Consider the following 26695-nt stretch of genomic DNA (forward strand, 5'->3'; position numbering starts at 1 on the left):
ATTGCACTGTGACATGAGCAAATATGAGCGTATCAGTGAATGCAGAACAGAATGGGGAGCAGGTTAGCAGTATCATCTTTTAAAATTATTGAATAATAATTAAAATGTTTTAAGTTATACATATTTATTACATCTGATTTTGAAAAGGAAGAGATAAGATAACCACTATTTTATATCCTCTCAGCATTTTTCTCTTGCCTATATGTTCATTTTACAAAATTAAGCTCATATTATGTAAGTCTTTCTTTTTGTTGTTTTTTTGAGTCTTGCTCTGTTGCTCAGGCTGGAGTGCCACGGTGCGATTTCTGCTCACTGCAACTTCCACCTCCTGGATTCAAGCAGTTCTCTGCCTCAGTATCCCAACTAGCTGGGACTACAGGCACCTGCCACCATACCCAGCTAATTTTTGTATGTTTAGTAGAGACAGGGTTTCACCATCTTAGCCAAGCTGGTCTTGAACTCCTGACCTCCTGACCTCCTGATCCACCCATCTCGGCCTCTCAAAGTGCTGGGATTAAAGGCATGAGCCACCGTGCCTGGTCCTACGTATATTTTTTAACTTTAATTTTTCACAGACTAAATCATGAGCATTCCTCCATGTTATTGAATATTCTTCATTGGTTATTTTTTAATGATTTAATTTTTTAATGACCATCAAACATAAATGTACTGTAATTTATTTAGCCAGCTTTCTGTTGAATATCTAAGTGCTTAGAAAATTTTTCTTATTAAAACAGACCGGCTGTTACATAAGATGCTAATATTAATGACTGCTGTCTATGGACCTTATTAAAATGACTGGTTCTTGGCACTCACAGCTTTATTCTTGAAGAACTGTAAGAAGTCAGTAAGTACCTTATTCCCCTAAATGAACAGTTGTGTGAAAGTCTCTGCCAGGCACTGTGGCTCACGCCTGTAATCCTAGCACTTTGGGAGGCTGAGGCAGGTGGATCACAAAGTCAAGAGATCGAGACCCTCCTGGCCAACATGGTGAAACCCCGTCTCTACTAAAAATACAAAAATTAGTGGTGGCGCGTGCCTGTAGTCCCAGCTACTTGGGAGGCTGAGACATGAGAATCGTTTGAACCCAGGAGGCGGAGGTTGCAGTGAGCTGAGATTGCGCCACTGCACTCCAGCCTGGTGACAGAGTGAGACTGTCTCAAAAAAAAAAAAAGGTCTCTAGAATTATATTCCGTCTCTCTTTGCATTCCTTTAGGAAAATTAATGTGTTTGCGTTTTGTGTTTGACAGATTATGGTGCAGAGACATAAAGTACTTTGTAATATGGCTTCACCTAGTAATCAGATCATCAAGCTCTTATTTTTGTACACTTGTGCCTTGTAGTCACTACAATGACACCCGAGGCAGCTTCATGTCAGTATTTCCAAATCTGTCGTTTATATATGCTACATTGGAGCAGGTTCAAGTTAGTCTAGGCCTCACTTAAGATGAGATACATCTAAAATAAATAAATAAATAAATAAAATACCATATTTATTTTACTACCAGGTGTCCTTCCAGGTACTCAAAGATATTTTTTCCTATTTAGCCTGTCTGAAAGGCTAAAATTTGAACTTCATTCCTTTGGTCAATTAGCAGATTACCCTTTATTAAAATGTAAATCTTTTCCTTTTAAAATTATTTTAAATTATTTAATTTAATTTACATTACAGTTTATCTTAGTTGGGTAGGATTAGGGAGAAGGTGAGATATCGTTAAGGTTTAGAGTAAGCGTGATCCTTAAACTTAACAATTTTGCTTTGAAGTCAGCCTGGCGTCTGACACAGGGACCTGAGAAGATGCTGCTGTACAGGTCCCAACTCTTGCCTTTGAGATAGATAATAGAATTGAGAGGCAGCTTTACAACTCCCTTAGAAGATGTGTGCTATCTTTTAAAATGATCAGTAAAGTGACTAGGAAAGTTGCCTGGACCTGATATGTAATCATTTACAACCCTGGCTTGTATTATTGGGGAAAAATGGACATATTTATTGTACACGTAAACTCCAGCTTTGTCATAGGCCCTGTCTGTGTCCAAAGTGGTGATGCCATGGGGCAGGCCTTTGTAAGGGTGAAAACTGGTTCCACAGGAGTTAGGCAAGAAGGAAGTGCATTTATTTCCTGGCTAAGCCTTACCAAAGCTTGATTCAGATGTGTCTGGCCCAATTTTTATTTGTATTATTATTTTTTAAATGAGATTGTTGTTCTTCTGGAGGAAATTTCCCTTTTATCCTTTAAAATTCCATAGCCTAGGGAAGAGTGTGGGACCTAACGCTGATAAAAGGGGCTTGTTTTTTTCCTTCATTCTTTCTATCCCTGTCTGCTGAGATTAGTTTTAAGGGTTATAATCTGTTACTTCTGCCTTGTTTTCTTCTTGATCATTGCTTTTAATTTAGACTTCAGCTAAAGACATTTTAATAGAATCGTACTAATTCATTTGAAGATTTTGCATTAGCCTTTTAACACCATTTAATAAAAACTTCATACTTCCCACTAATAAATTATATATCTGTATTTTACCTATAAAGTACAAGTTTCAGCACCAAATGGTTAAGTATGACATTACGACAAATAGTAATTATCTGTTTGATAAATGCTTCTAGCACTTGACTATCTTGATTTAGTTCAGTCTGTGAGATAGAGTCTCCCTTTGTCACCCAGGCTGGAGTGGAGTGGCGCGATCTTGGCTCATTGCAACCTCCGCCTCCTGGGTTCAAGTGATTCTCCTGCTTCAGCCTCCCCAGGTAGCTGGGACTACAGGTGTGTGCCACCACACCCAGCTCATTTTTTTTGTATTTTTAGTAGAGACAAGGTTTCACCATGTTGGCCAGGCTGGTCTCAAACTCTTGACCTCAGGGGATCCACCCACCTCAGCCTCCCAAAGTGCTGGGAATTACAGGCGTGAGCCACTGCACCTAGCCACACACGGTTTTTTCAAAACTCATGACATACATTTTTCTATTGGGCAAATGCAAAAATTAAGGTATATCTTACGAAAGAAGATACATCTCAGAGTACATCCATACAGTGGACTATTATGTAGCAGTTATGAAAGATGTCTAATAGTGTGAGAAGGTGCTTATGATTTAGAAGCTGTGTATGTGGTACTCTTTCACCAATGTTAAATATATTTACATGCGTGAAGAAATAGAAAAAAAAGACATATAGAAAAGAGGTACACCGAATTCAAATAGTGAGCATTTCTGTCTGGATAAGAGGATTATGAGTTTATTTATATTTTCTTTTATATTTTTCCATTGCTTGTTCAGTTTTTGATACTGACTGGGTATCAAAAATAAACCCAATATGGGTGGTAAATCATTTTGCTACCTACCTTAGTAAAGATTTAAAATATATAGTGGACATTCAAGGCAAATTAATGCTTTTTGTAGACAGCCAGTGAAAAATTGTCCATCATGAATTTTTTTTTAATTGTTGAGAATTTTGCCGTTTACTGCTTGAAGTTATCCTGCATGCCATTAGCTGTTAGGCAGTGCTCCTGGAGAGCAGTGTTTCCTAAACTGGGAATGCCAGCGGGAATGCTCGGGCTTGCTGCAGCAGTTTGAAAAATCATTCACAGTTGGGAAAATAAGTTACAGTTTTACAAAATTAATGGTAGCAGTTATGAAAATCGAAGTATTTTAGTTCTATGTCTTGATCTATGAGTTATTTTTTAAAAATAAACCTTCTTATTGAAGTATAACATGTACACCCAACAGTGTACAAATCAAGTGTATCATTTATGAATTTTCACAAAGTGAACATATTCCTGTAACCACTTCATTTTTTTTGTGATATTGTGCCACTGTTAGTCTTTGACAAAATTTTTATAGGATCGTCACATTAAAAAAATATATTGTTGGCCAGGCACGGTGGCTCACACCTGTAATCCCAGCACTTTGGGAGGCCAAGGCAGGTGGATCACCTGAGGTCAGGAGTTCGAGACCAGCCTGGTCAACATGGTGAAACCTTCTCTCTACTAAAAATACAAAAAAAATTAGCTGGGCATGGTGGTGGTGCGCCCTGTAGTCCCAGCTACTTGGGGAGGCTAAAGCAGGAGAATCACTTGAACCCAGGAGGTGGAGGTTGCAGTGAGCCAAGATCACACCACTGCACTCCAGCCTGGGTGACAGAGGGAGACTCCATCTCACAAATTGAACTGAATCAAGATAGTCAAGTGCTAGAAGCATTTATTAAACAGATAATTACTACCAAGGCATGGTGGTGGGCACCTGTAATCCCAGCTTGAATCTAGGAGTGGGAGGTTGCGGTGAGCCAAGATTGTACCACTGTACTCCAGCCTGGGCAACACAGTAAGACTTGCTTTTAAAAATATATATATGGGCCGGGCGCGGTGGCTCAAGCCTGTAATCCCAGCACTTTGGGAGGCCGAGGCGGGAGGATCACGAGGTCAAGAGATCAAGACCATCCTGGTCAACATGGTGAAACCCTGTCACTACTAAAAAAAAATACAAAAAATTAGCTGGGCATGGTGGCGCATGCCTGTAATCCCAGCTACTCGGGAGGCTGAGGCAGGAGAATTGCCGGAACCCAGGAGGCGGAGGTTGCAGTGAGCTGAGATTGCGCCATTGCACTTCAGCCTGGGTAACAAGAGCGAAACTCCATCTCAAAAAATATATATATATATATATTTTTTTTTTTTCATGTTTTTTGGTCTTCAGAAATTATACTATAGATATTTTATGCTTTTTGGTCTCAAAACTTCATTAGCTCTTTGGATTTTTACATTTTTTCAAGGAGCTCTAAAATTTCACTCAAAATAAATATTGTTATTTTTAGTTTGTGGTGGGAAAAGATTAAAAAATGAAAGAAAGTAACAACTACAAAATTGTTGCAATCTAGACTCTACAGATTTAATTTTTCTTTCATTCCCAACTGTGGCATATGTTTTGCCCAAGCGGCTGGTTGTGTGGAACTTGATTCCTGCGCATCTGCATATGATACAGCTTAGTTTGCTGATCTAAAGAGGCAGATCAGCAGCCATCTGTAAATGTGTCAGGCCTAGAAATCCTAGCCCAAACTGGGAGGAACTTTAGAGATCATCAGGCATAGATGAGGAAACTGAGGACTGGAAGATTGCATGCCTTGTGCAGGGTCCATAGAGTTGGCACCAGAGCTGAATATAGAACCCTGACCCTAAACTCGTTACTAAACCATGCTTTTCCCCTAGTTTCACCTAAAAACTTACCCTTTCTGCTGAAAATGCAATCCTCAGACTGTGAAATCGACTTCTCAAGACAAGTTACCTAACACATTTTTCAGCCCAACTTCTTAATGAGGATAGCCTGACAGCATCGACCTCTTTCAGAATATATTCTTTGGGCTACTTGGGGGTGAATGAGAGACAGTACGATGATGGTATAAATGGTCATCTGTAATTGTTTAGAGTGGTTCTGAGAATACCTTCAATTGGAATAACCCTGGCAATAGGGAAAGTGGTGGTGTGATGTTGATTTGTGACCCTTCCCTGGGTAGCAAGCTGTCAGGACACCCAGGGGTGCTTCAGGAAAAAAAGGTTTCTAGGCCATGCTCCCAGGCACTGGACAGAAGGACTGGCTACTTGCACCTGTAAGGTGACGGTCAGTGTTTTATGATTTGGGGTTTTGGGGATTTTTTTAGGTTGCCTAAAGGTAGATATATAAATAAAGCTGCTGTGTGTCAAGCAACTTTTATTGAGTAAGCGTTGATCACTGTAGAGGGCTCTGGGGATTTAGTGCTGGATAAAACATGTCTCTAAGGACTTAGTCTTTGGAACTGACAGTTCCAGAGAGATCACCATTGGCCTTGAGAAATCTTGGTTCTGTTGGTTTATTGAATTAGTGACATGCACAAGAGTGTCATCAGAGCAGACTGACTTTACCTACCTGCGAGTTTGTATCCTGATGGGAAAAGCCTATTCTAAATAAATATTGTTATTCTTAATTTGTGGTAGAAAGAGGTTTAAAAAATGAAAGTGATAACTACAAAATTATTGAGATCTAGCCATTGTGGATCTAATTTTTCTTTCATTCCCAACTGAAGCTCACATGGTAGCCATTCTTGACCTGATCTTCATGACCACTCTCCATAGTCCCATCTACCAGATCCATTCTATCCTTTCCTACTCTTTCCTCAGTCCAAGCCTTCCTCAGAGGTCAGACTAATGGCTTGCCTGCAGATGTCTATGGCTGTTCCTGCCTTTGAGTTTTTTAATACATTTCTCCCCTCATTTAGACGTCCCCTCCTCCTCCTCTTCTGCTTTTTCAAATCCTATCCAAACATCAGGGCCAAAATCCATCTCTACCTGCTCTGCAAAGCCTTTCCCAGTCTTCTCTCCTCAGACTCACATAGCCCTTCTTCCTCTACCATGCTGTGGATGATGTGGCTATAGTTCCACCTAATGGTGAAGAGAATGGACTCTGGAGCTAGACTGCCTGGATGACCTTGGGCTGCATCCTTTCCTGGCCTAGAGTTCTTCATCTGTAAAAATGGGAATAGGAATTGCATTTGGCCCATAGCTGTACAGATTAAATGAGTTTATAGGATTAAAGGCTATATAGAACAGTGCCTGGCTGTAAGTTCTCATTAAATAGTAGCTGTTGTTATTCCTTTTTTGTTGTTGTTGTTACTCCTTCTAGCATATATTGAATCATGGCCTTCCTTGTGTTGTTTGATCATTTTAATTATATATTTCTTGGTTCCTCTCTATTCTTTGGTCCCTAATTGTGAAGTTTTCCCACTAAGAAAGAGACTTGATTTTATAGTTTTTGTTTGTTTTTTGTTTTTTTGAGACCGAGTCTTGCTCTTGTTGCCCAGGCTGGAATGCAGTGTCTTGGCTCACTGCAACCTCCACCTCCCTGGTTCAAGTGATTCTCCTGCCTCAACTTCCCAAGTAGCTGGGATTACAGATGCCCACCACCATGTCTGGCTAATTTTTGTATTTTTAGTAGAGACGGGGTTTCACCATATTGGCCAGGCTGGTCTCGAATTCCTGACTTATGGTGATCCGCCTGCCTCAGCCTCCCAAAGTGCTGGGATTACAGGCATGAGCCACTGTGCCCGGCTGATTTTATAGTTTTCATTGACCATTTTCAGTACTACATATGCATAGTAGGTCCCCAGTACTAAAATGAAACTATTACTGCAATAAAGAAAATAGATGGAACAAGAGTAAGGAATTGAGGAGAAAAGATAGACTTTATTTTACAAATGGAGTTCTCTTATGATTCTTAGAGCATGTAATTTGTTCCTTTTTTCATTGTCGTCGAGTCTTGTGAGCTCTTCTGCAGTCATCAGAGATGTGAACATCATTCACCAAGGATGATAGCAATTTCAGGAGGTTTTTGCAGACAGTTTTCTTCTAGGCCCATGGTGGGACAGACTTTCAGACAGTAGATTCTGATGTATCAAAATATCTCAAGGCAGCAAGTGGTGCAGGGCATGAGCTGGTTGTTTGAACTTATTTCCCTTGCTGAGGATATGGAAAGCCACCAGTAAGAAGGAAGGCTTTAATCTTCAGCCACCCTCTCTGCCATCCCCTTCTCCTTTAGCAGCTCAGATATTCACAAGCACCATATTCACCTGTCAATATTCACACACATTTGGAGGAAGTTGAAAGTTACACCCCAGTAGGAAGAGGTAGGGACCCAGGTGGAATCACTCAACAAAATTAACCTAATTGCAGAAACTAGTCCTTGTGATGGCAGGAACTGCCAGCAGGGTTCTTCCCCTGCTGTTCACCCAGCAGTCCAGGACCCCTGCCAGGGTCCCTCTCAGCTCTGTGGGTGCTCTCACCTAGATGAAAATGCTGCATTTCTTCTTCTCCTAGGCTGGAACAAGACATTAAAAAGTTAAAGGCTGACCTGCAAGCCAGCAGACAAGTGGAACAAGAGCTCCGCAGTCAGATCAGCTCCCTTTCGAGCACCGAGCGAGGGATCCGGTCAGAAATGGGCCAGCTTCGGCAGGAGAACGAGCTGCTGCAGAACAAGTATGTGTACCTTTCGGGCCTTTGGCCATAAGCCCAGCAGCTTCACTGCTTCTCTTGTTTCCAGGGGTTGGAGCAGAAGATTCATGGTGACAAAGAGACCTGCTGAGAGGTTTTTAAATAAAATGTTTAAAATACTTTTTTAGTACCAGATATTCAGCATGTTTATAAAATCTATAAAAGACTTATTTCATTGCCGCAAGCCAGTTTATTAGTATTACTGTTCTTTTATTTAATAACTTCTTAGTCTAAAATAGTTACTTAGTTTTTGGATAGTAAAATTGACAAGAAGTAGTCTGTCACAGTTTGAAAACTTTGCCCCTTTGAGTGAAAGTTTCTAGAGGATTTGACTATATTTACTTTTATTTCCAAAACTAAAGAATGACATTGAACTTTGACTGATTTTATTTGAAAAATCAGGCAAATAGCCAGCCCTTCTGTGTGAATTCTTTTAGGTCTTTGATTAGTTCATTCTGGAGTTACTTCTTGACTGTGGGTCTGTCCTTTTTTCTTTTTTTAAAATCTCCAAGCAATGTGTGTCTGTGGAAGTGATTATCATTATAGGCTGTTGGCTTTATGGGCTTTCCCTATTGAAAGAGGTGTCCAACATTTTTAAGGAATGTAACTCAAGAGCTAGGGCATTACAGGCAAATAACGTCTCCATTGCCTCTCTCCAGCATTTGTGGTGGTTCTAGCATTGATATGTAGATTATCTAGAATGATAAGCTCGCCTCATGTTAATAGGTAAAGCTAGGGGTGGTAGTAAGCAGGAAATATGACTGAAATTTCTATCTGAAATTAAGCATCCTTTGACTCTAAAAGAGGATTTGGGGACACTGAGCAAACATCCTGAGCTGGAAAGGAAAGGCTATAGTAGGCTACAGCAAAACTGTATTCAGGAAAAATTCAAACCTTCCCTTTCTACCCTTGACCTCAGTTTCACTGGAGCTGGTCCCATCAGTAGTTCTTTGGTGGTACTGAAGTTCCTTCAGTGTGCTTTGGAACCTTAGAATTCGTTACACAATTATCTTCCCCTCTGTTTGAAATTTGTTTTACCCTGTTTTCTGGATTACTTTCTATAGATCACTTACTTTGAACAGAGCAAAGGCTTGGTCTGAATCTCTGTTTTGTAAGGCAGCTTGCTGATTGGTATTTAGGGATTATTAAAGAATAATGACAGTGTGTTTTCCTCAGGCATTCTGGGAGTTGACATTTTTGATTTGCTGTTCAAACCTCCTGTTTATTTGGCCTTAAGGTGATAAAGAGTTGTGTCTCAAGGATTTACAGTAGGCATTTCTAATTTTAAGACTTTATATGACAATCATTTCCATATAGGTTACATAATGCCGTGCAAATGAAGCAAAAAGACAAGCAGAATATCAGCCAGTTGGAGAAAAAGCTAAAAGCTGAGCAGGAAGCCCGAAGTTTTGTAGAAAAACAGTTAATGGAAGAGAAAAAAAGGAAGAAGTTAGAAGAAGCCACTGCTGCCCGGGCTGTTGCATTTGCTGCTGCGTCTAGGTATGTCCATGTCACGTGAGTGTTTAATCCAAGGTTGGCTTTCTTTTACCAACAAAGACATGGGAATTTGATACCTTGGGCAGGATTAGACGTACAGCAATCATGCACGGATGGATTGCTTTTAAGTACTGTTTTATTAGCTGGTTTAAACTCCATCTATGCAAGCTTGCACTGCCTTATGATAGCTTCATCCCTTAGTGACCTCATCTATAAAGTGGGTTGAGAGAATCACCATGCTTTCCATACCTGGGAGGCAAAGTACGGCGCATAAAAGCGTTTCTAATCACTTTTTATCAGGCTGATGGTTACTAAATGCATTGAGAGATTCCATCTGGAAGTTTGTTCCCTTTAGAGAGCTATCATTACTCTCCACTCTTAGGTATATGTGTTTCTGGAGTTTTTATCTTAAAATGGAGAAAGATAAAATCTTGGTTGCCCAAGCACTGTGTACTGGCTGCTCAAATGGATATCAGCAAACTGTCAAATGAGAAAAAAAAAGTGAAACATAAGTGACTACTAGACAACATTAAATTTGTGACATAATGAAAATTGGGGCCTGTCTCCTATACCACTGGAAAGTACCCCTGTGTGCAAGTATTCCAGAGACTGTTATGTAACTGCCATTTGGATTCCAGAGAGGAGAGAAGATAGTTGAGAGCTTTTTTTTTTTTCGTTTTTGCTTCTACTTCACTTACCATTTTTTCCTTTGTTTTTTTGACTAGTGAAGTCCCTTTGGGTGTGAGTCAGTTAGGTTTTTGCAGATACAGAGTGAGGGTAAATTATTACTTCATTTTTAAATTCCATCCTAATTTGTATCTATATGGTATCATTCAACTGTAAATCTTCCTTGAATGTTGCTTTGTTGTAATTAAAGTTATTTAACTTTTGGCATGTTGGTAGCCTTTGTGGGTTCTGACATTTGCAGAATAATCGGTGAATCATTTCACCTTTTAGGAAATAACAGCAAGTGAGAACTATGTCCTGTGTGATCCTGCCTCCTCCCAGCTGGCTTGGCCCATCAGCATCTATACAGACTCACAAGGCTCTTGACTAGCCTGCCTACATTTGGGGTTGTTTGTTTGAGGATGTATTAGCATTTTGAAGCACTTACTCTTGCAGGAGATGTTCCTGAACAGTCATCTAGTGATGACTGCTCTCCTGCTCTCCTTAATTCTTCTAGCACCTGCCCTTTTTGAAAAATTCCACTCTGGAGAACATAGTAGTTTCTTAACCGTATTGCTTAGCATCTCCCTGAGAATCAGTAAGTTGGTTTCAGCGTCTACCCCAAATCCCTTTTGCTTCCAGTTAAGCTTATTTATCTTATCCATGGACAGTCCTTGTTTGCCATAAATTATTCTTTTTTTCCTTTCTTTTTTTAGACAGAGTCTCACTCTGTTGCCTAGGCTGGAATGCAGTGGTGTGATCTCAGCTCACTGCAACCTCTGCCACCTGGGTTCAAGCAATTCTCCTGCCTCAGCCTCCCCAGTAGCTGGAATTACAGGCGCCTGCCACTGCGCCCAGCTGATTTTTGTATTTTTAGTAGAGATGGGGGTTTCACCAACTTGGCCAGGCTGGTCTCGAACTCCTGACCTCAGGTGATCCACCCACCTTGGCCTCCCAAAGTGCTGGGATTACAGGTGTGAGCCACCACGCCCAGCCTGCCATAACTTATTCTTAAGTAAATCTTGGCATAAATCTCTGACTGGACCTTCCTTTTTTGGTAGGCAGAGAACACCCACTTTCTTCATTGGGCTGATTTGGAAAACTGGATGGTTCCAACTTTGGACTGGCCGTTGCCATCATCTCTTTTAGCTCAACTTTATGATAGCCCTGAGAAGCAGCTTAATGGTGTGCCTTACTCCAGGCGTGTGGCAACTTTATGACAAGAAAGGCAAAGTCCCAATGCATAGCCCCTCAAAAGTGAGGGGACATTTTTTTTCTAGTTCACTGCCCCTTGCTGGAGGTAGTTCATGTTCAGTTCTATTTTGCTTTGTGTGTATTGTCTCAAGTCTCATGGCCTGGTGGGAAGTTGGCTGGATTGGGAAGCCAGAAAACCTCAGTTCCTATCCCCAGTCTGTGACCTAAAAGCTAGGTGACCTTGGACTAGTATTATACCTATGTAGCCTCAGTTTTCTTATCTGGAAATTGGGATAAATATACCCTAGGTTGTTGTAAGGATTGAAGAAGGTAGTATGGATAAAGTAACTTAGTGTCTGGCTCATCTAGACACTCAATAATAATTATTGTATATATGTATATATTTTGAGACAGGATATTCTCTCTCTCACCCAGACTGGAGTGCAGTGGTGCAATCATAGCTTACTATAACCTCAAACTCTTGGGCTCAAGCTATCTTCTTCTCAGCCTCCTGAGTAGCTGGGACTATAGGCATATGCTACTATGCCCAGCTAGTTTTTAAATTTTTTTGTAGAGACAAGGTCTCCCTATGTTGCGCAGGCTTATGTCAGACTTCTAGGCTCAAGTGATCCTCCCACTTTGGCTTTGGGAGTGCTGGGATTATGGGCATGAGCCACCATGCCCAGCCCAATTATTTTTGAATATTACTGAAATTATCAAAGGACAGGGAGAAGTAAGCAGACTGAGCCAAAAGCTAAAACCTGACAGACCCTGGAGTATAAAAGAAATATAAATCTATAATATAAGTAAACCTATAGTCTTTTTTTTTTTTTTTTTTTTTTTTTGAGAGAGAGAGTCTCACTCTGCCACCCAGGCTAAAGTGCAGTGGTGCCATTCTTGGCTCATTACAACCTCCACCTCCAGGGTTCAGGCAATTATCCTGCCTCAGCCTCCCAAGTAGCTGCTATTATAGGTGCGCGCCACTACACCCAGCTAATTTTTGTATTTTTAGTAGAGACGGGGTTTCGCCATGTTGGCCAGGCTGGTCTTGATCTCCTCACCTCAAGTGATCCGCCTGCCTTGGCCTCCCAAAGTATGATGATTACAGGCCTGAGCCATTGCGCCAGCCAACCTGTAGTCTTTTTTTGTTTGTTTGTTTTTGAGATGGAGTCTCACTCTGACGCCCGAGCTGGAGTGCAGTGACACAATTTGGGCTCACTGCAACCTCCACCTCCTGGGTTCAAGCAATTCTCCTGCCTCAGCCTGCCCAGTAGCTGGGACTACAGGTGCACACCACCACACTTGGCTAATTTTTGGTAGAGACGGGGTTTCACCATGTCGGTTAGGCTGGTCTCCAGTTCCTGACCTCAAATGATCTGCCCGCCTGAGCCTTCCAAAGTGCTGGGATTACAGGCATGAGCCACAGGCACCTGGCCCCAACCTATAATCTTTTAAGTCACTTTATTTCCTTCTCTTCTTTTTCAAAAGAGGGGAATGCACCGAAACCTTACGGAATCGGATCAGAGAACTAGAAGCGGAGGGCAAGAAGCTCACAATGGACATGAAGGTGAAAGAAGATCAAATCAGAGAACTTGAATTGAAAGTCCAGGTAATGGGTGAACAAAAGACTTCCCTTGTACTTGAAATCCACTTTTATGCTAGACTTGTGCTCTGTGTTGCAGTGTAGAGATGATGTCTTTTAATACAGGTCAGATTTCATTGCATCTGAAAAATCTCTATGTGACAAAAAGATTTGAAGTTCTAATCTTGTCCAGCTCATTTCAAGTCATATTAATGTAGCCAGATTCTAATACAAGCCAGAAATGTTCATGGTCCCTTATATGTTTTATACCAGGATTTAACTTGCTGTAGATTCATTTAACCTTTTCAGGTTCCAGGCCAGATTGGTGTCCTTTGGAACTTACACATCTCCGTTTAGCCCCAGCCCTCTATCTATTGCCAGGGGATTGACTCCTGCATGGCTCTGAGCCTTGCAGATTGTTGTTCACAGCAGTATATGATGGGGAAAGGTGCTAGTGCTATGGACATAGCCTGTTTTATGGGCTGTGTATACTTCAGCCCAAATATTTTTCATTTAAACTAATGTCACGTATTATAAAGTTACAATAATTTGAGCCATGTGGGACAAGTAAAAAATTACTGTCAAGTCAGTGGACTAGAATGATGACCTGGAGTAGAGTACTGAAAAGAAAATACCAAAAAAAGTAAAGGTGGCACCAGAGATAGATGGAAAAGGTGAGGATTAGTCAGTAAAAGGCTTTTGAATAGCTAAATAACTGGAGGAAAAAAAAGTAGATGCTCATCTTACACTACATATAAAGAAATTCCAGATGAAGAGTTGAAGGCAGAAAAAAAAAAGAATAAATGATTTTTCTAACAGTCAGTGAAAATATATTTGACCTTGAAACATGGGACTTCCTAAACGTAAAAGCAATGGGAAAAAAATCACAAAGCAAAAATAATCATAAATGAAAAAAATCAATTAGGGAAGGTACAAATATTGCAACAAATATTTTAAGTAAGGAATTAATATTCTCAACATATACATAGTTCATAAAAGTTGCTAAGAAAAGCTCAAATATATAGAAAAATAGGCTGAGGATGTGAACAAATCAGGAAATACAGGTGACTGATGAGATCATAAAAATATAAACTCATCAGTCATCAAAGACATGCAGATTAAAATTAGATACCATTTTTCTCCTATGAAATTAGCAAATAATTTTTAAATGAGAATATTAGTCATAGTGAGGATGCAACAAAATAGGCCTCACACATTGCTGGTGGAAATATAACTTTCTGGGAAAGATCTTGCACTTTTTAAGTATTTCCCTTTTTTAGGAATCCAGCCTAAGGTAAATTAATATTTTTAACTCTCACCAATGAGTGATGTACAAAGATGTTCATTGTAGTGGCATAAAGATAAAAATAAATTGAAACAGTCTTAACAATAAGAGAGTCATTTAAGCTTTGGTATGTAAACATTCAGGAATATTGTACAGCCAATAAAAATTTTGTTTTCAAACAATAGCTGATATCATTTACTTTTTAAGACTGTATAAAACTGTACATGTAATATTTCACTTATGCTAAAAGATACACATATGCATAAAAGATTAAAAGAAATATTAAATTTTTTAGTGTTAGTATTATGAGTAATTTTCATTTTCTTCTTTGAATTTTTCTGTATTTCTAAATTCTCTGTAATAAGTTTGGATTTTTCTATTAAAAAGAAAAAGTTTAAATACCTGTATGTATTTATTGGCTACATTAAAGTAGGCTCATTCTGCAGTATGCTCTGTCAAAATAATTAACATTTTTACAATTTTTAGTGCAGGTTGAGAGAAGAGTTTTGGCAGGTATCATTACAGCATAATAATAATTTGCACGTGGCCAGCGAGGAAAAAAGTTCTCCATGGTTCTGGATTAGGCTTGTAAGAAAAGTGTTTTATTTGGAAGCAGATTCCATTATCTAGACACATGCTCGACACAGTCAAATGATTATCTAATAAATGTTTTTATATGTACATATTGCCATATAAACACATTTAGCACTTGCCTAAACCCCTGAAACACCAGAATTTTGTGTTCTAGTGGCCAGACCAAGAATAGTGGGATTTAATTTGTGATTTCAGGCTAATTTATAGACCTCGATGCCAAAACTACCTTGTAGCATTGCTGTTTTGATGATATTGCTAGGAGCTTCGGAAATATAAGGAAAATGAGAAGGACACTGAGGTGTTAATGTCAGCTCTCTCAGCCATGCAAGACAAAACGCAGCACCTGGAGAACAGCCTAAGCGCAGAGACGAGAATCAAGCTGGACCTGTTCTCTGCACTGGGTGATGCAAAGCGGCAGCTCGAGATTGCCCAAGGTAGGAGAGCATGAGCCCCTTGTGAGGTGGTGTGACTGATAGTGCACAGGGATGCACAGGCCAGACCTCTCCTGAGAGCTCTCAACCAAGGGGCATTTCAGTTTTCTCTCCAAGTTTCTTGGTAAGTGCCCAACATTGAAATACAGGAACCATCACATTAATTCATTTCTAGGCATATTTTGAGATGAGAACATGTTAAGTGCAAAGTATACAGAGAATAGTATGATTTCTATATTCAGGGGGCTCACAGTGTTGTTGAAGAAGTAGAGAACTGCAGAAGCATCAAAAGGTGCTTGTATAGAAGTATATATGGGGCCTGTGGGAAATAGAAAGAGGCAAGGACCAAACTAGTCTCGGGAGTTGGAGAGGGCCCTTTTCCAGGGAAGCTGATATGTGAGCTGGGGCCTGAATGGTGAGGACTTGGCCCAGTGAAGAAGCAGTGTGGTGGAGAGTGAGGGGTGGAGAGGCGTCCAAACAGAAGAAACAGCTTGGGCAAGGGCTGGGACCTAGTGGGGCTTGACGTGTTCCAAGCTGCAGCTGGCTGGCTTGGCTGGAGCAAAGGTTACAAAGGAGGGAGCAGCAGGGGAGAGTCTGGAGAGTAGGCATGGTCATCTGCTTGGCCAATACTGACTGAGACCTACTTTGTGCCAAGCACCATAAGATTCCTTGAGAATACAGCCCTGGCAAGAACAAGTGATGAACAAGCCAGCACGGAGTATGTCAGGTGGCAGTAGGTGCAGTGATGGAAACAAAGCCATGGCAAGGCAGAATGTGTGTGGCAGAGGGCTCCCTTTTTAACGTGGCAGTCATGGAAAATCCCTTGAGTAGGTGGTATTAGTGCAGAGACCCAAAGGAAGAGAGCAGGAGTGAGCCATGTAAAGAGCTGGAGGCAAGCACCTCCAGGGAGGGGGCAGCAAGTGAAAAGCCCTGCAGGGGGAGCGTGGGTGCCATGCTGGGGGGTGGGGAAGTTGGAGCCTGTGTGATGATGGGGAGAGTTGTCATAGCAGGCAGGAGTGGCAGCAGCCAGATTGTGTGGGACTTGGAAAGAACTTAGGACTTTACCGTGAGTGGCATAGGGGAGCACTGAAAGGCTTCTGAACAGAGTCATGGCATGACCTGAGGAAAATAAATTTGGATTTTTGTCCAAGAAATTGATTAGCTGTCTAATCAGAGTACTAAATTGAGTATAGTACTGAAAAAAATAGAGTACTCTATAGAGTACTGCATAAAATAGAGTATTGAAAAGAATTTTCAAATGGTTGACTTAGTGGAAGGAAAGGACTATTTCAAGCCAGGCATGGTGCTTTGTGTCGGTGCCTGCCTATAGTCCCAGCTGCTCAGGAGGATGGAGCAGGAGGATCACTTGAGCCCAGGAATTTGAGACTAGCCTGGGCAACATAGCGAGACCCCGTCTCTAAAATAAGAATATTTCAACAGAGACTGACAGAGTAGTCACAAAGTATTGTCATAGAAGCTTTAGGGGAGACAGAGATGAATATAACATGGTGTGTGGACTTTTGTCTTATGGACCCCTTTACACTCTTAAAATTATTACCCCAAAGAGGTTTATTTCAAGTGGATTATATTAATATTTACCTACTAGAAATTAAAACATTTATTTATTTAGTTATTTTCGGATGGGGTCTTGCTTTGTCACCCAGGCTGGAGTGCAGTGGCACAATCTCAACTCACTGCAGACTCTACCTCCTGGGCTCAAGTGATTCTCTCTCCTCAGCCTCCCTAGTAGCTGTGACTATAGGCATGTGCCACCATGCCCAGCTAATTTTTTTTTCTAGAGACGAGGTCTCACTTTGTTGTCCAGGCTGATCTCAAATTCCTGGGATCAAGAGATCCTCCTACCTCAGCTTCCCAAAGTGTTGGAATTACAGGCATGAGCCACTATGCTCAGCTAAATTAATTTATTAATTCATTTAAAAATAACATACAAATATATTACATTTTAATATAAATAACTTTTTTATTTAAAACTATATTTTCCAAAACAAAAAAAAATTTAGTGAAAAAAGTGACATTATTTTACATTTAGCAGATCTCTTTAATGTCTGGTTTAACAAAAGATAGTTTAATTCTCATCTCTGTTTCTACATTCATTCTGTTGTGATTTCACATTCCACCTAGTTTCTAGAAGACTCCACTTACACTTGTGACAGAATGAGCATGAAGAAGAGAAATAATGTCTCAGTACTATTATGAAGGTAGTTTTTAGAATGTACTTGGAGAATTGCTGAAAAGTAGAGGCACGAGTTAGAGGCAGAAGGCTAGAAAGGTCAGAGGAGAGATAGGGAAGGCCTCGTGAAGGAGGAAGCATTGAGTGGGCTTTGAGGATGAATTTCAAGAGCAGAGAATGGCAGAGAAGAACATGAGGAAGTAATATAAACAAAGGAAGGAAGGTGCTGGTTTATTCAGGTGAGCAGTCCAGCAGCCTTTTAGCTGGGGGCAGGCAAGGAAAGAGTAGGAGGTTAGGAGACCATGAATGAAGCCATACTAGAGAGGGTATTCCCTAGATTATCTTGAGGGAAGAAGGAGGCGACACAGTCAGGCTGTTATGTGGGAAATCTCCCTCCCATAGCAATGTAAAAGACAGATGGAAGGAGTGAGACTGAGTGGAGACAGACTGTGAGGAAACTACCACAATCCTCTAAGAGATGATAAGTATGGGGAGGGCAGACGGGCCAGACAGGTGAGTGGAGGAAAGTGGAGCGGTCTGAGAGTTCTGGAAAACAGAGTTGTTAGAAACAAAGAAGAAGAGCAGAACAGATTTAAGGAGTGAAGGAAGATTAAGTCTGATTTTAGATGTTTTGATTTGGAGGTACTCCGCAGAAACCCAAGCAGGAAATATTCCTCAGTCAGTGGGAGCTTTGGGCCTAAACCAAAGACAGAAGCGCAAACCTATGGGAGTAAAGGGTTGCATTTAGAAGTTGTGAGAAATTAATGGAGCGCAGGAGGGCTTGGGAAGGCACAGGTAGGTGATTGAGCAAGAGAAGGAGTTTTGAGAGTCAACACTACTTTAATCTGTGGACTCAAAGAAAGGCACTTAAGAAGAAGGTTCCCAGGAATCCTGCTTTGAAGCTGAGCTTCTGACCTTACACTGACTTTTTTTTTTTTTTGCCTGCCTGACTTAGCTCCCCTGAGTGGCCACCCCTCTCTGCTTCAACCCTGTCTACTTGGTTCTGCAAACTTGGAAAAGATTCCCCCTGGCATGAAGCAGCACCTGGCCTCAGAGTAGCCAGAGGATCTTGGCTTCCCAGCTCAGACTGTGTGCTCTTCTCTAAGCTCAGAAATCCTCATAAAGTGACAAAGAAGCAAAAATAATCTCTTCCAAAGTACTGGGGATGTTTAAATGTTACCGATTAAAGAAATCAAACTTAAATCTGCAGGGGAAAAGATGCAGTGGCTCATATATCAGATGCTTTTAGGTATTTTATTCATCTAAGGCTTATTTTCTTCAAAGAGAAGGCGGGTATTTGATGCTTCCTTGAAGTTTAAGGGACATAAAGGGAGTTGGAGGCAGTTCCTTTCTACTGTTCTCACTTAGGGGACATGACAGGAGTAGGGGGCAGTTCTTTCTACTGCTTTCACTTAGGGGACATGGAGGGAGTGAGGGGCAATTCCTTTCTACTGCTCACACTTAGGGGACACCGAGGGAGTAAGGAGCAGTTCCTTTCTACTGCTCACACTTAGGGGACATGGAGGAGTGAGGGACAGTTCCTTTCTACTGCTCACACTTAGGGGACACGGAGGGAGTGAGGGGCAGTTCCTTTCTACTGCTCACACTTGGGGACATGGAGGAGTGAGGGACAATTCCTTTCTACTGCTCACATTTAGGGGACATGAAGGAGTGAGGGGCAGTTCCTTTCTACTGCTCACACTTAGGGGACACGGAGGGAGTGAGGGGCAGTTCCTTTCTACTGCTCATACTTGGGGACATGGAGGAGTGAGGGACAGTTCCTTTCTATTGCTCACATTTAGGGGACATGGAGGAGTGAGGGGCAGTTCCTTTCTACTGCTCACACTTAGGGGACACGGAGGGAGTGAGGGGCAGTTCCTTTCTACTGCTCACACTTAGGGGACACGGAGGGAGTAAGGGGCAGTTCCTTTCTACTGCTCACACTTAGGGGACATGGAGGAGTGAGGGACAGTTCCCTTTTACTGCTCACACTTAGGGGACACGGAGGGAGTGAGGGACAGTTCCTTTCTATGGCTCACACTTAGGGGACACAGAGGGAGTGAGGGACAGTTCCTTTCTACTGCAAACACTTAGGGGACATGGAGGAATCAGGGGCATTCCTTTCTACTGCTCACACTTAGGGGACTGAGGTTCTACAAGTTGTGTGTATTGCTCAAAGTCATTTACTTATCCAGAGGTAGAGTAGGATTTAAACCCAGGACCACTTTGTTTTAAAGCCCCTGTTAAGTGACAGAAAGGGAAGTTTAGGGTCTGTTAAGAATCTAGGGGTTGTAGGAAGCTAATTTAGACAGGAGAATCAGGGAAAGCTTTGCTGAGGATGTAGAAGCAATCCTCAAGTGTTAGCCAGCTTCACAGAAAAAGCAGGAGACACATAAGAAAGGAAGTGGCCCAAGCTAGGCAGGAGCTGATTGGATCAAGAAACTGAAGCGTAATGAGGACGAGTGTGCTGGAAGGCTAAATAGGGTGATGTTGCTAAAGCAGGGTCAAGTGATCTGGGTCACACCAGTGTGCCCCAGTGCAACAGTCACAGAGCTTCCTCTGTTTTCTGTCAGAGAGCCTGGTGACAGAAGCGTATTACTGTGACTGGTCTCAGGCCTCAGTTGTTCTGCTTTTCTTGGTCTGACACTCAGAGAAAGTCTGTCCTCTCAAAAAAATTCCAGCTCAAGAGGTGGAGCCAGAGTTCAAAATCAGAGGCCCTCTTAGGCTGTCATAGGTGACTGCGATGTTCAAAACTTGGTTCCTGGAAACTGACTTCTTTACATCAATCACAGCTATATGAACAGAATCCCTTCTTAGCTCTAAGCCAAGAATCAGTAAACTGTGGCCCATGGGCCAAATCTGGCCTGCCACCTGTGCCTGTACTGCCTGCCCATGAAGAATGGTTTTTATAGTTTTCCATGTTTGGGGGAAAAAGATGACAAAGGTGGTACACTGTATATGGCCCAGGACACCTAAAATATTTATTGTGTGTCCCATTACAGGACAAGTTTACCCTTATAAATCACTGAACCTGGAGCCATAGGAATGGCCCCTGGGGCCATTGTGTTGGGTGAGGCCTCCCTTTTCACTAATGGTGTATCTTTGATCTTACAGGACAAATCCTTCAGAAAGATCAGGAAATCAAGGACCTTAAACAAAAGATAGCTGAAGTCATGGCCGTCATGCCCAGCATAACATACAGTGCTGCCACCAGCCCTCTGAGCCCTGTTTCCCCCCACTACTCTTCCAAATTTGTGGAGACCAGCCCCTCTGGACTTGACCCCAATGCCTCTGTTTACCAGCCCCTGAAGAAATGAAGGCCAGCTGTGTGTTGTGCCCAACCATTTGGTTACCGAAGTCATTGCAAAGGAGCATCTCTGGCAGTCAAGATAAAAAAACAGTTTCTATTGTATTTTGTGGGACTGTATCTGTTGTCATTTTTAAAAAGGGGGGAAAGATAACATCCAATTCTGATTACAACTGCCCATCAGTTTTTCTTGTAAATTTTTAGAAGACCTCACAGAACTTTACAGTTTATTTTTCTTGGCCAACGCATTAAAACCATTCTTGGATTTCAAGTAGCCAACTTTGCCTTTTATGTATTCTTACATAGTTTCCTCTTGAAGAAAAAAAAAGCAGAGTTTTTGCTTTTCAAACCCTTTACATTTGTTTTGTTTTATTCTTAAGCAAGAAAAACCTACACATCGGATTCATATGAGATGATAATGAAAACTTTTAGTTTAAAAGTGAAGGGTTAAGTAACCTAACAGAGCTTTGATGTTATAGCCGCATTAAAGAAGGTGATTGTCAATATTACAGAAAACAAAAATGGATTGCCCCTCCAAGGACCAAACAGATTCAAGGAGCATCATTTAAGCTGAGAAGAGACCTAAGTGATAAGACTAGCTGTAAGAATGTAACAGGGGTTGTGTTTGAAATATTTATATTCCCATCAGTATGTTTAGTCCTAGAAAATTGCTAGCAGCAGTCTTCTTCACAGTGCCTTGGGAAAAGACATTTCAAGAGGAAACTTGATAATTTTAAACTCTTTTCCCCCTTTACCGTCACCTATCCTCTATCTCTATCAAGCTCACTGCGGATCCTGCTGTAAAACTGGTGGGTAGCTGGGCTGTCCGTTACCACCACAGCTACATCTTGTGTTTCTTTTAATAGAAAGCACCCCGGTGTTCTGCACTTGCCTCCAGTAAAGCACCTTGGGAAGGGAGCTGGGCGGTGTTTGTGGATGAGAGACTGTGACGATGGCTAATAAAAGCTACAATTCTAGGTGGTTTTTTTTTTCCCATTTCATTTAACTGTGCTTTCTCCACTTTTCATCATCTTGTGTTTGATAATTTAAAAGAAGCTTGACTGTTCCTCAGCTCTTGTGCCAAGGAGGTTTTTTTAAGACTCAAAACTGCACAAAGATTTCAGTTTCAAATATGTATTATACATGGGTAGAAAAGTGTTTGCACAGGCAACTTTTGGAAGTGTTTAAGAATCAGGGTAGGGGTGGGGGGAGGGAATGGGAGGGTGGGGCAATGCAAAATTGTATTTGGAAACTAGGAAAAATTAAGAAACCAAATAAATTGGTTTGCTTCCTTGCCATGGATTCTGGAAGGACGTAGTTCTTCTAAAATTTCCTATTAATTGGCATGTACGTCTCATTTAAAGCAAATTAAGTAGGACAAGCAAGTCAGTAAAATAGAAATATTATAAAAGAATCATCCTTTAAGTCGCAGATCTTATTTTGGGATAAAAAATACTTCTAGCTTTAGCCAGGTGTGCATGTTGCTGCCATTTTGCATTTTTGAATCATCTTGTGTAATTGTCACCATGAAAGTGTTACTCAGAATTGTCATAGATTTTTTTCATCTTTGTGCAAAAACATGGAAAACTGTCACTGACTTTGTGTTGAGGTCTCCTCCATTTTGCTGCCTTTTGGGACACTTCGTTAAATACTGGTCTTGGCTGCATTCTTTTTTTTTTTTCCTGTGGGGTTCAAAAGAATAAACATTTTCTTACAGATAAAACTAGTTTCTGCCTTTTTAACTTTCAGGAGGGCACAGCAAGGTAGATTGTTCTGAGTGGGGCTTAGCTGGTTGCTATCTTGTTCTCTCCTCATCTCAGCCCCTGTCAGGTGAGGGTCCCCCCACACAGCCTATCCCTGGGTAGGGGGCAGACACAGGATTTGGGGGACTTGTCGAGATCTCAAGTTAGTTTGGTTTCTGTGCTTAAGACATACCCATTCTCATTTGTTCTCTCCCTTCTCCGGCATCTGATTAGAGCCAAGGCTGACTTGTTTTCTGGTACAACCCTCCTTTCCTAAGAAACAAATTAGGGGTGGAGTTGGGGGGTAGTTGGTGAGAAAACCTTGAGAGCAAATTTCCTTCACCAATGTCTTGCCTTCTTCTATTTTCTAGAATCTTATTTGGCCGCTTAGTGACCAGTAGGGTTTCCTAACTGCTATAGATCCTGAACTAACATCCACTTTTACCATCCTCCCTTGTTTTTAGAGGCTTTGTCTGTTTTCATCTTTTGAGAAGCCAACTGCCTCTCTCGGCCATTGTTACAATTGATCTTGGCTTCAGTTTTGGAAAATTCTGCTCTTGGCACCTCACCGTCTGTCCTATTGCTAGATAGCCTTTCTGAGTCTTGGCCATCAAGTCTATTGCAGACACACCACACTTAATATCATGAGCAGAATTGCCCAGGGGAACATCTTGGCTTGCCTTGGCTTTTGCTCTCCTTCCCTGAAGGAATGTGTGTGCCTCTAGAACTCTCACTGGTACGTTCTTTTCCATCAAGGAGATCTCCAGTTGTTGTCTCTGTTATTTTAGGCCCATCATAAAGCAGCTCCATATCTCAGTACATAATTTATTACATGCTATAAACCAGTGTTTGCCATTCTAGATGGTTAAATATTTAGAGGAAGAGTGGGTTGAGTGTATTTTGACTGGCCGAATAACCTCTCTTTATTGACATCTCCCAACTTTACATAAGGAAATAGCTATCTACGCTCATTCTCTCTGTGGTAGTCGTTCAAGAGATCCTATGGAGTGGGAATAAACAATCCCTCATGACTCCCAGCCTGCAGGAAGGGCATAATCCTTTTTCCTGCCGTCCCTCTCCCCATGCTTACCCACCTGTGTTAATCCAGGCTATGAAGAGCCACCGGGGAGGGCTGAACATTTCCAACAGCCTATCCTCATTGCTGCTTTTGAAATTCACACCACAGCAGAGGGAACTAAAGAGGTAAAGTAGAAGCCTACCCCAAAGCCACTGGCCAGAGTAGCTAGGCCTGTTTAGATTAAAGGGCCTCTGAGCCTCATAAATGCTTGGTTATATGTGACTCTCAAAGAGGCTTACTGCTGAGCTGGCCTCTTCCCAGGCCTCACAGGACTTGCCTAAAAGCATCCCTGTCTCTTCTGGCCCTGGTCTCCTGTCCTTCATGCAGAGCTCTGTGCCCAGCCAAGCCCTCCGGGGAGGGATGGGAGTTCACTACCTGCTTTGCCTCCGTGGGCTCTGTGACTGACCTTAACCTCTCTAGGGTGCTGTTTCCTCACCTGACAGAGTTGCTTTGGAGACTGGGTCACATGATGCAAAAGGGCACCCTGAAAACCATCCAGGGCCTCCCAGGTGGAAGTGCCGATCTGCTGCAAGGAACCATGAGGAGGGCAGGCAGGACCTAGCTAGGAATTCCTGCTCGTGGGGCCACTCCATCCTTGACAGCCTGACTCCTAAACTTGGGACACTCAAAAGGGTGGTCTGCAGCTGCAGCCCAGCAGCACCTGTGTCCTGTGGGAGCTTGCCTCAGACTCTTGCCCAGACCCATCTGAAACTGCATTTTACAATATGTGAATGGGTAATTCAGTTTCATATTGTTGTAGAAGCCCCACCTGAGCTGACTTTCCTAACATGAAGACTAAACATTGTCACCCTCTCTCTTCTAGTCCAGAAAAAAGCTGATACACAGGCTTTGAAAATTTAGAATTAAGAGTGTAATGATGAGGGGCTGGGCAGGAGATAAAATTTAAGCCTTACCCCTTTTTGCTTATTTTATTATGTTTCCCCACCATTAGAATGTAAGCTCTATGAAGGCAAAGATTTTTGTCTGTTTACTGCTGTAACTCCAGATCCTAGAACAATGACTGCCACACAGTAGGTATTCAATAAATATTTAGTGAGTGATTAAGGTTTTAGATTAGACATGTAATCTGAAATACCATGTCTTAATTGAATCAGAGCATCTCTGTAACAATATTATTAGAATGAAAAGCATAAACAGAATTGTTTCTAGGAGAGGGATAAATTCGAAGTCGCATATTTACTAGGACATCTCCCATCTGCCTGTCTCAAACCTTGCTTTTTTGTCAAATTTTCTCTACAAACTCCTGCTTGATTTAGCCAGATGCAAAAAGATTTGCTTAACAGCTGGATGTGCTGTGAACAATCACTTCTCTGGGAAGCCTCGCAGCAGGAACCTGATGGGAGCCTGTCCATGCTTCACCCCTCTGGAGCCTTAGACCAATTTCCCAAAGAGCCAGTACTGCTGCATCGTGAGTCAGTGTGGGGATTTTTCATGTTGACAGTAATTGAATCATAAAGCCTTTCCTCCTTGATTTGGTGATTGTCTCAGAGAATTCCTTTCCATCTAACCAAGGGGGCTACACTTCTTTTCTCTCCTCCCTCCTTGTGCATATTTTAGGTGCTTGTTCCATCTCAGTGTTTGCTATTAGTTCTGGTCTTTGCCTGAGGTTCAAGTCTTCTTTCCCCTCAGGATGGGCTTTCGAGGGTTTTGGAACACTCTGCTGTGTTCCGATTTTTCTCAGAACTAAGAATCCCAGGCTGAGCTTCACACAGGTGGTGGGGCTTTTTAAACCCTGTCCAAAGGAGCCTGGACCAGTTGCTCTGAGAGGTCCATTCTACTTGCTTCCCAGCTCTGCAGCCTTCAGGTTGAGAGGGAGGTGCAGGTGAGTGTGGGCAGGGACCTCCATGAACCACATTTGGCCTGGTACCAGCACGGTCTGCATCCTGTTCTTCGCTGTTCCCTTCCCTGACTGCTCAGCGTGGCTCTGCACGGAGACAGGTTTTACTCCTGGAGCTTTAGACCATGTTGGTGCATTTCTCCAGTACCAGGCCCATACTTCCTTAGAACAGTCATTCTCAAACTTGTTCACCAGAACAGCCTGAAGTCGCCTGTGAAAACACAGATTGCTGGTCCCACTCCAGAGTTTCTCATTCACAAGATCTGGGGGAGGGCCTGAAAAACTGCATTTCTAACACCCCCACCTTGAGAACCACTGACTTGAGCATGAGGGCTGACACAGTCCTGCCCAAAGCCACCCCCCAGCTGCCACCAGAGGGCACATGTAACCTGAGCCAGAGGTCGTTTCACCTCTACCGCTACCTGCCCGCCACCCAGCTGAGGTTCTTTCTGAAAGATTTCTTTCTAGTTGTAATTCTTGTTATTATGTATTAAGAAGAATCGTACATCTAAAAAATAAGGTGGATTCTCAAAGTCTGTCCCTGATAAATATTAAAGGTCAGATGGATCAGCCTTTTGAAGACGCTGAATGTCCTGACTTTTAAGAAATGGAACAGGCTGGGCACAGTGGCTCACGCCAGTAATCCAAGCACTGGGAGGCTGAGGTGGGCGGATCGCTTGAGCTCAAGAGTGCAAGACCAGCCTGGGCAACCTGGGGAAACCCATCTCTACTAAAATTACAAAAATTAGCTGGGGTGGTAATGTACCTATAGTCTCAGCCATCTGGGGGACTGAGGTGGGAGGATCATTTGAGGCTGCAGTGAGCTGAGATCACACCACTGCATTCCAGTCTAGGTGACAAAGTGAGACCCTGTCTCAAGAAAAAGAAAAAAGAAAAATGAGAAAAATGGAAGAAATAGTTCCCACTGGAGGTTTCCAGGGCTTCCATCACACTGAAGTGGGGGACTTCCTTTCAGACCATCGTAGAATCTGTATTCAGAACCCAAAAGGCAGTAAAGATAATAGGCGATTTTCATCTTCTTCTTTATACTTTACTTTATATTCCAAATTATCTAAAATAAATTTAATGTTACTTTTATAACAAAATGATTTTTTAAAACACATTTTGAATGTGACTAAAAGCCAAAACAATAAAACCCAAAGAGGAGCTTGGAGTGAGCAGCTTGGGGTTAGGAGAAAGCACCCGGTTGGCACTTGTTCCCCCAGTTGGTCCTGCTGAGGTCTCTGCCTAGGTGTAGAGGTCTAGTGG

The 26695-nt window shown here is 42.0% G+C and overlaps 1 protein-coding gene across 1 annotated transcript in view; it reads left to right on the forward strand.

Annotated features, from left to right (window-relative positions):
• The window catches only part of MACO1 (macoilin 1), a 66385-nt gene extending 43914 nt beyond the window's left edge, over window positions 1–22471 (forward strand). Inside the window, exons 7-11 of the mRNA XM_035308179.3 lie at window positions 7828–7986; window positions 9319–9501; window positions 12847–12967; window positions 15079–15253; window positions 20556–22471. Of these exons, the coding sequence (XP_035164070.1) occupies window positions 7828–7986; window positions 9319–9501; window positions 12847–12967; window positions 15079–15253; window positions 20556–20758 (841 nt within the window). The 3' untranslated portion in view covers window positions 20759–22471. The remainder of the gene's footprint in view (window positions 1–7827; window positions 7987–9318; window positions 9502–12846; window positions 12968–15078; window positions 15254–20555) is intronic.
• The last annotated feature ends 4224 nt before the right edge of the window (window positions 22472–26695 follow it).

This window comes from Callithrix jacchus, chromosome 7 (genome assembly GCF_049354715.1).
Source record: "Callithrix jacchus isolate 240 chromosome 7, calJac240_pri, whole genome shotgun sequence".
Classification (NCBI taxonomy): domain Eukaryota; kingdom Metazoa; phylum Chordata; class Mammalia; order Primates; family Cebidae; genus Callithrix; species Callithrix jacchus.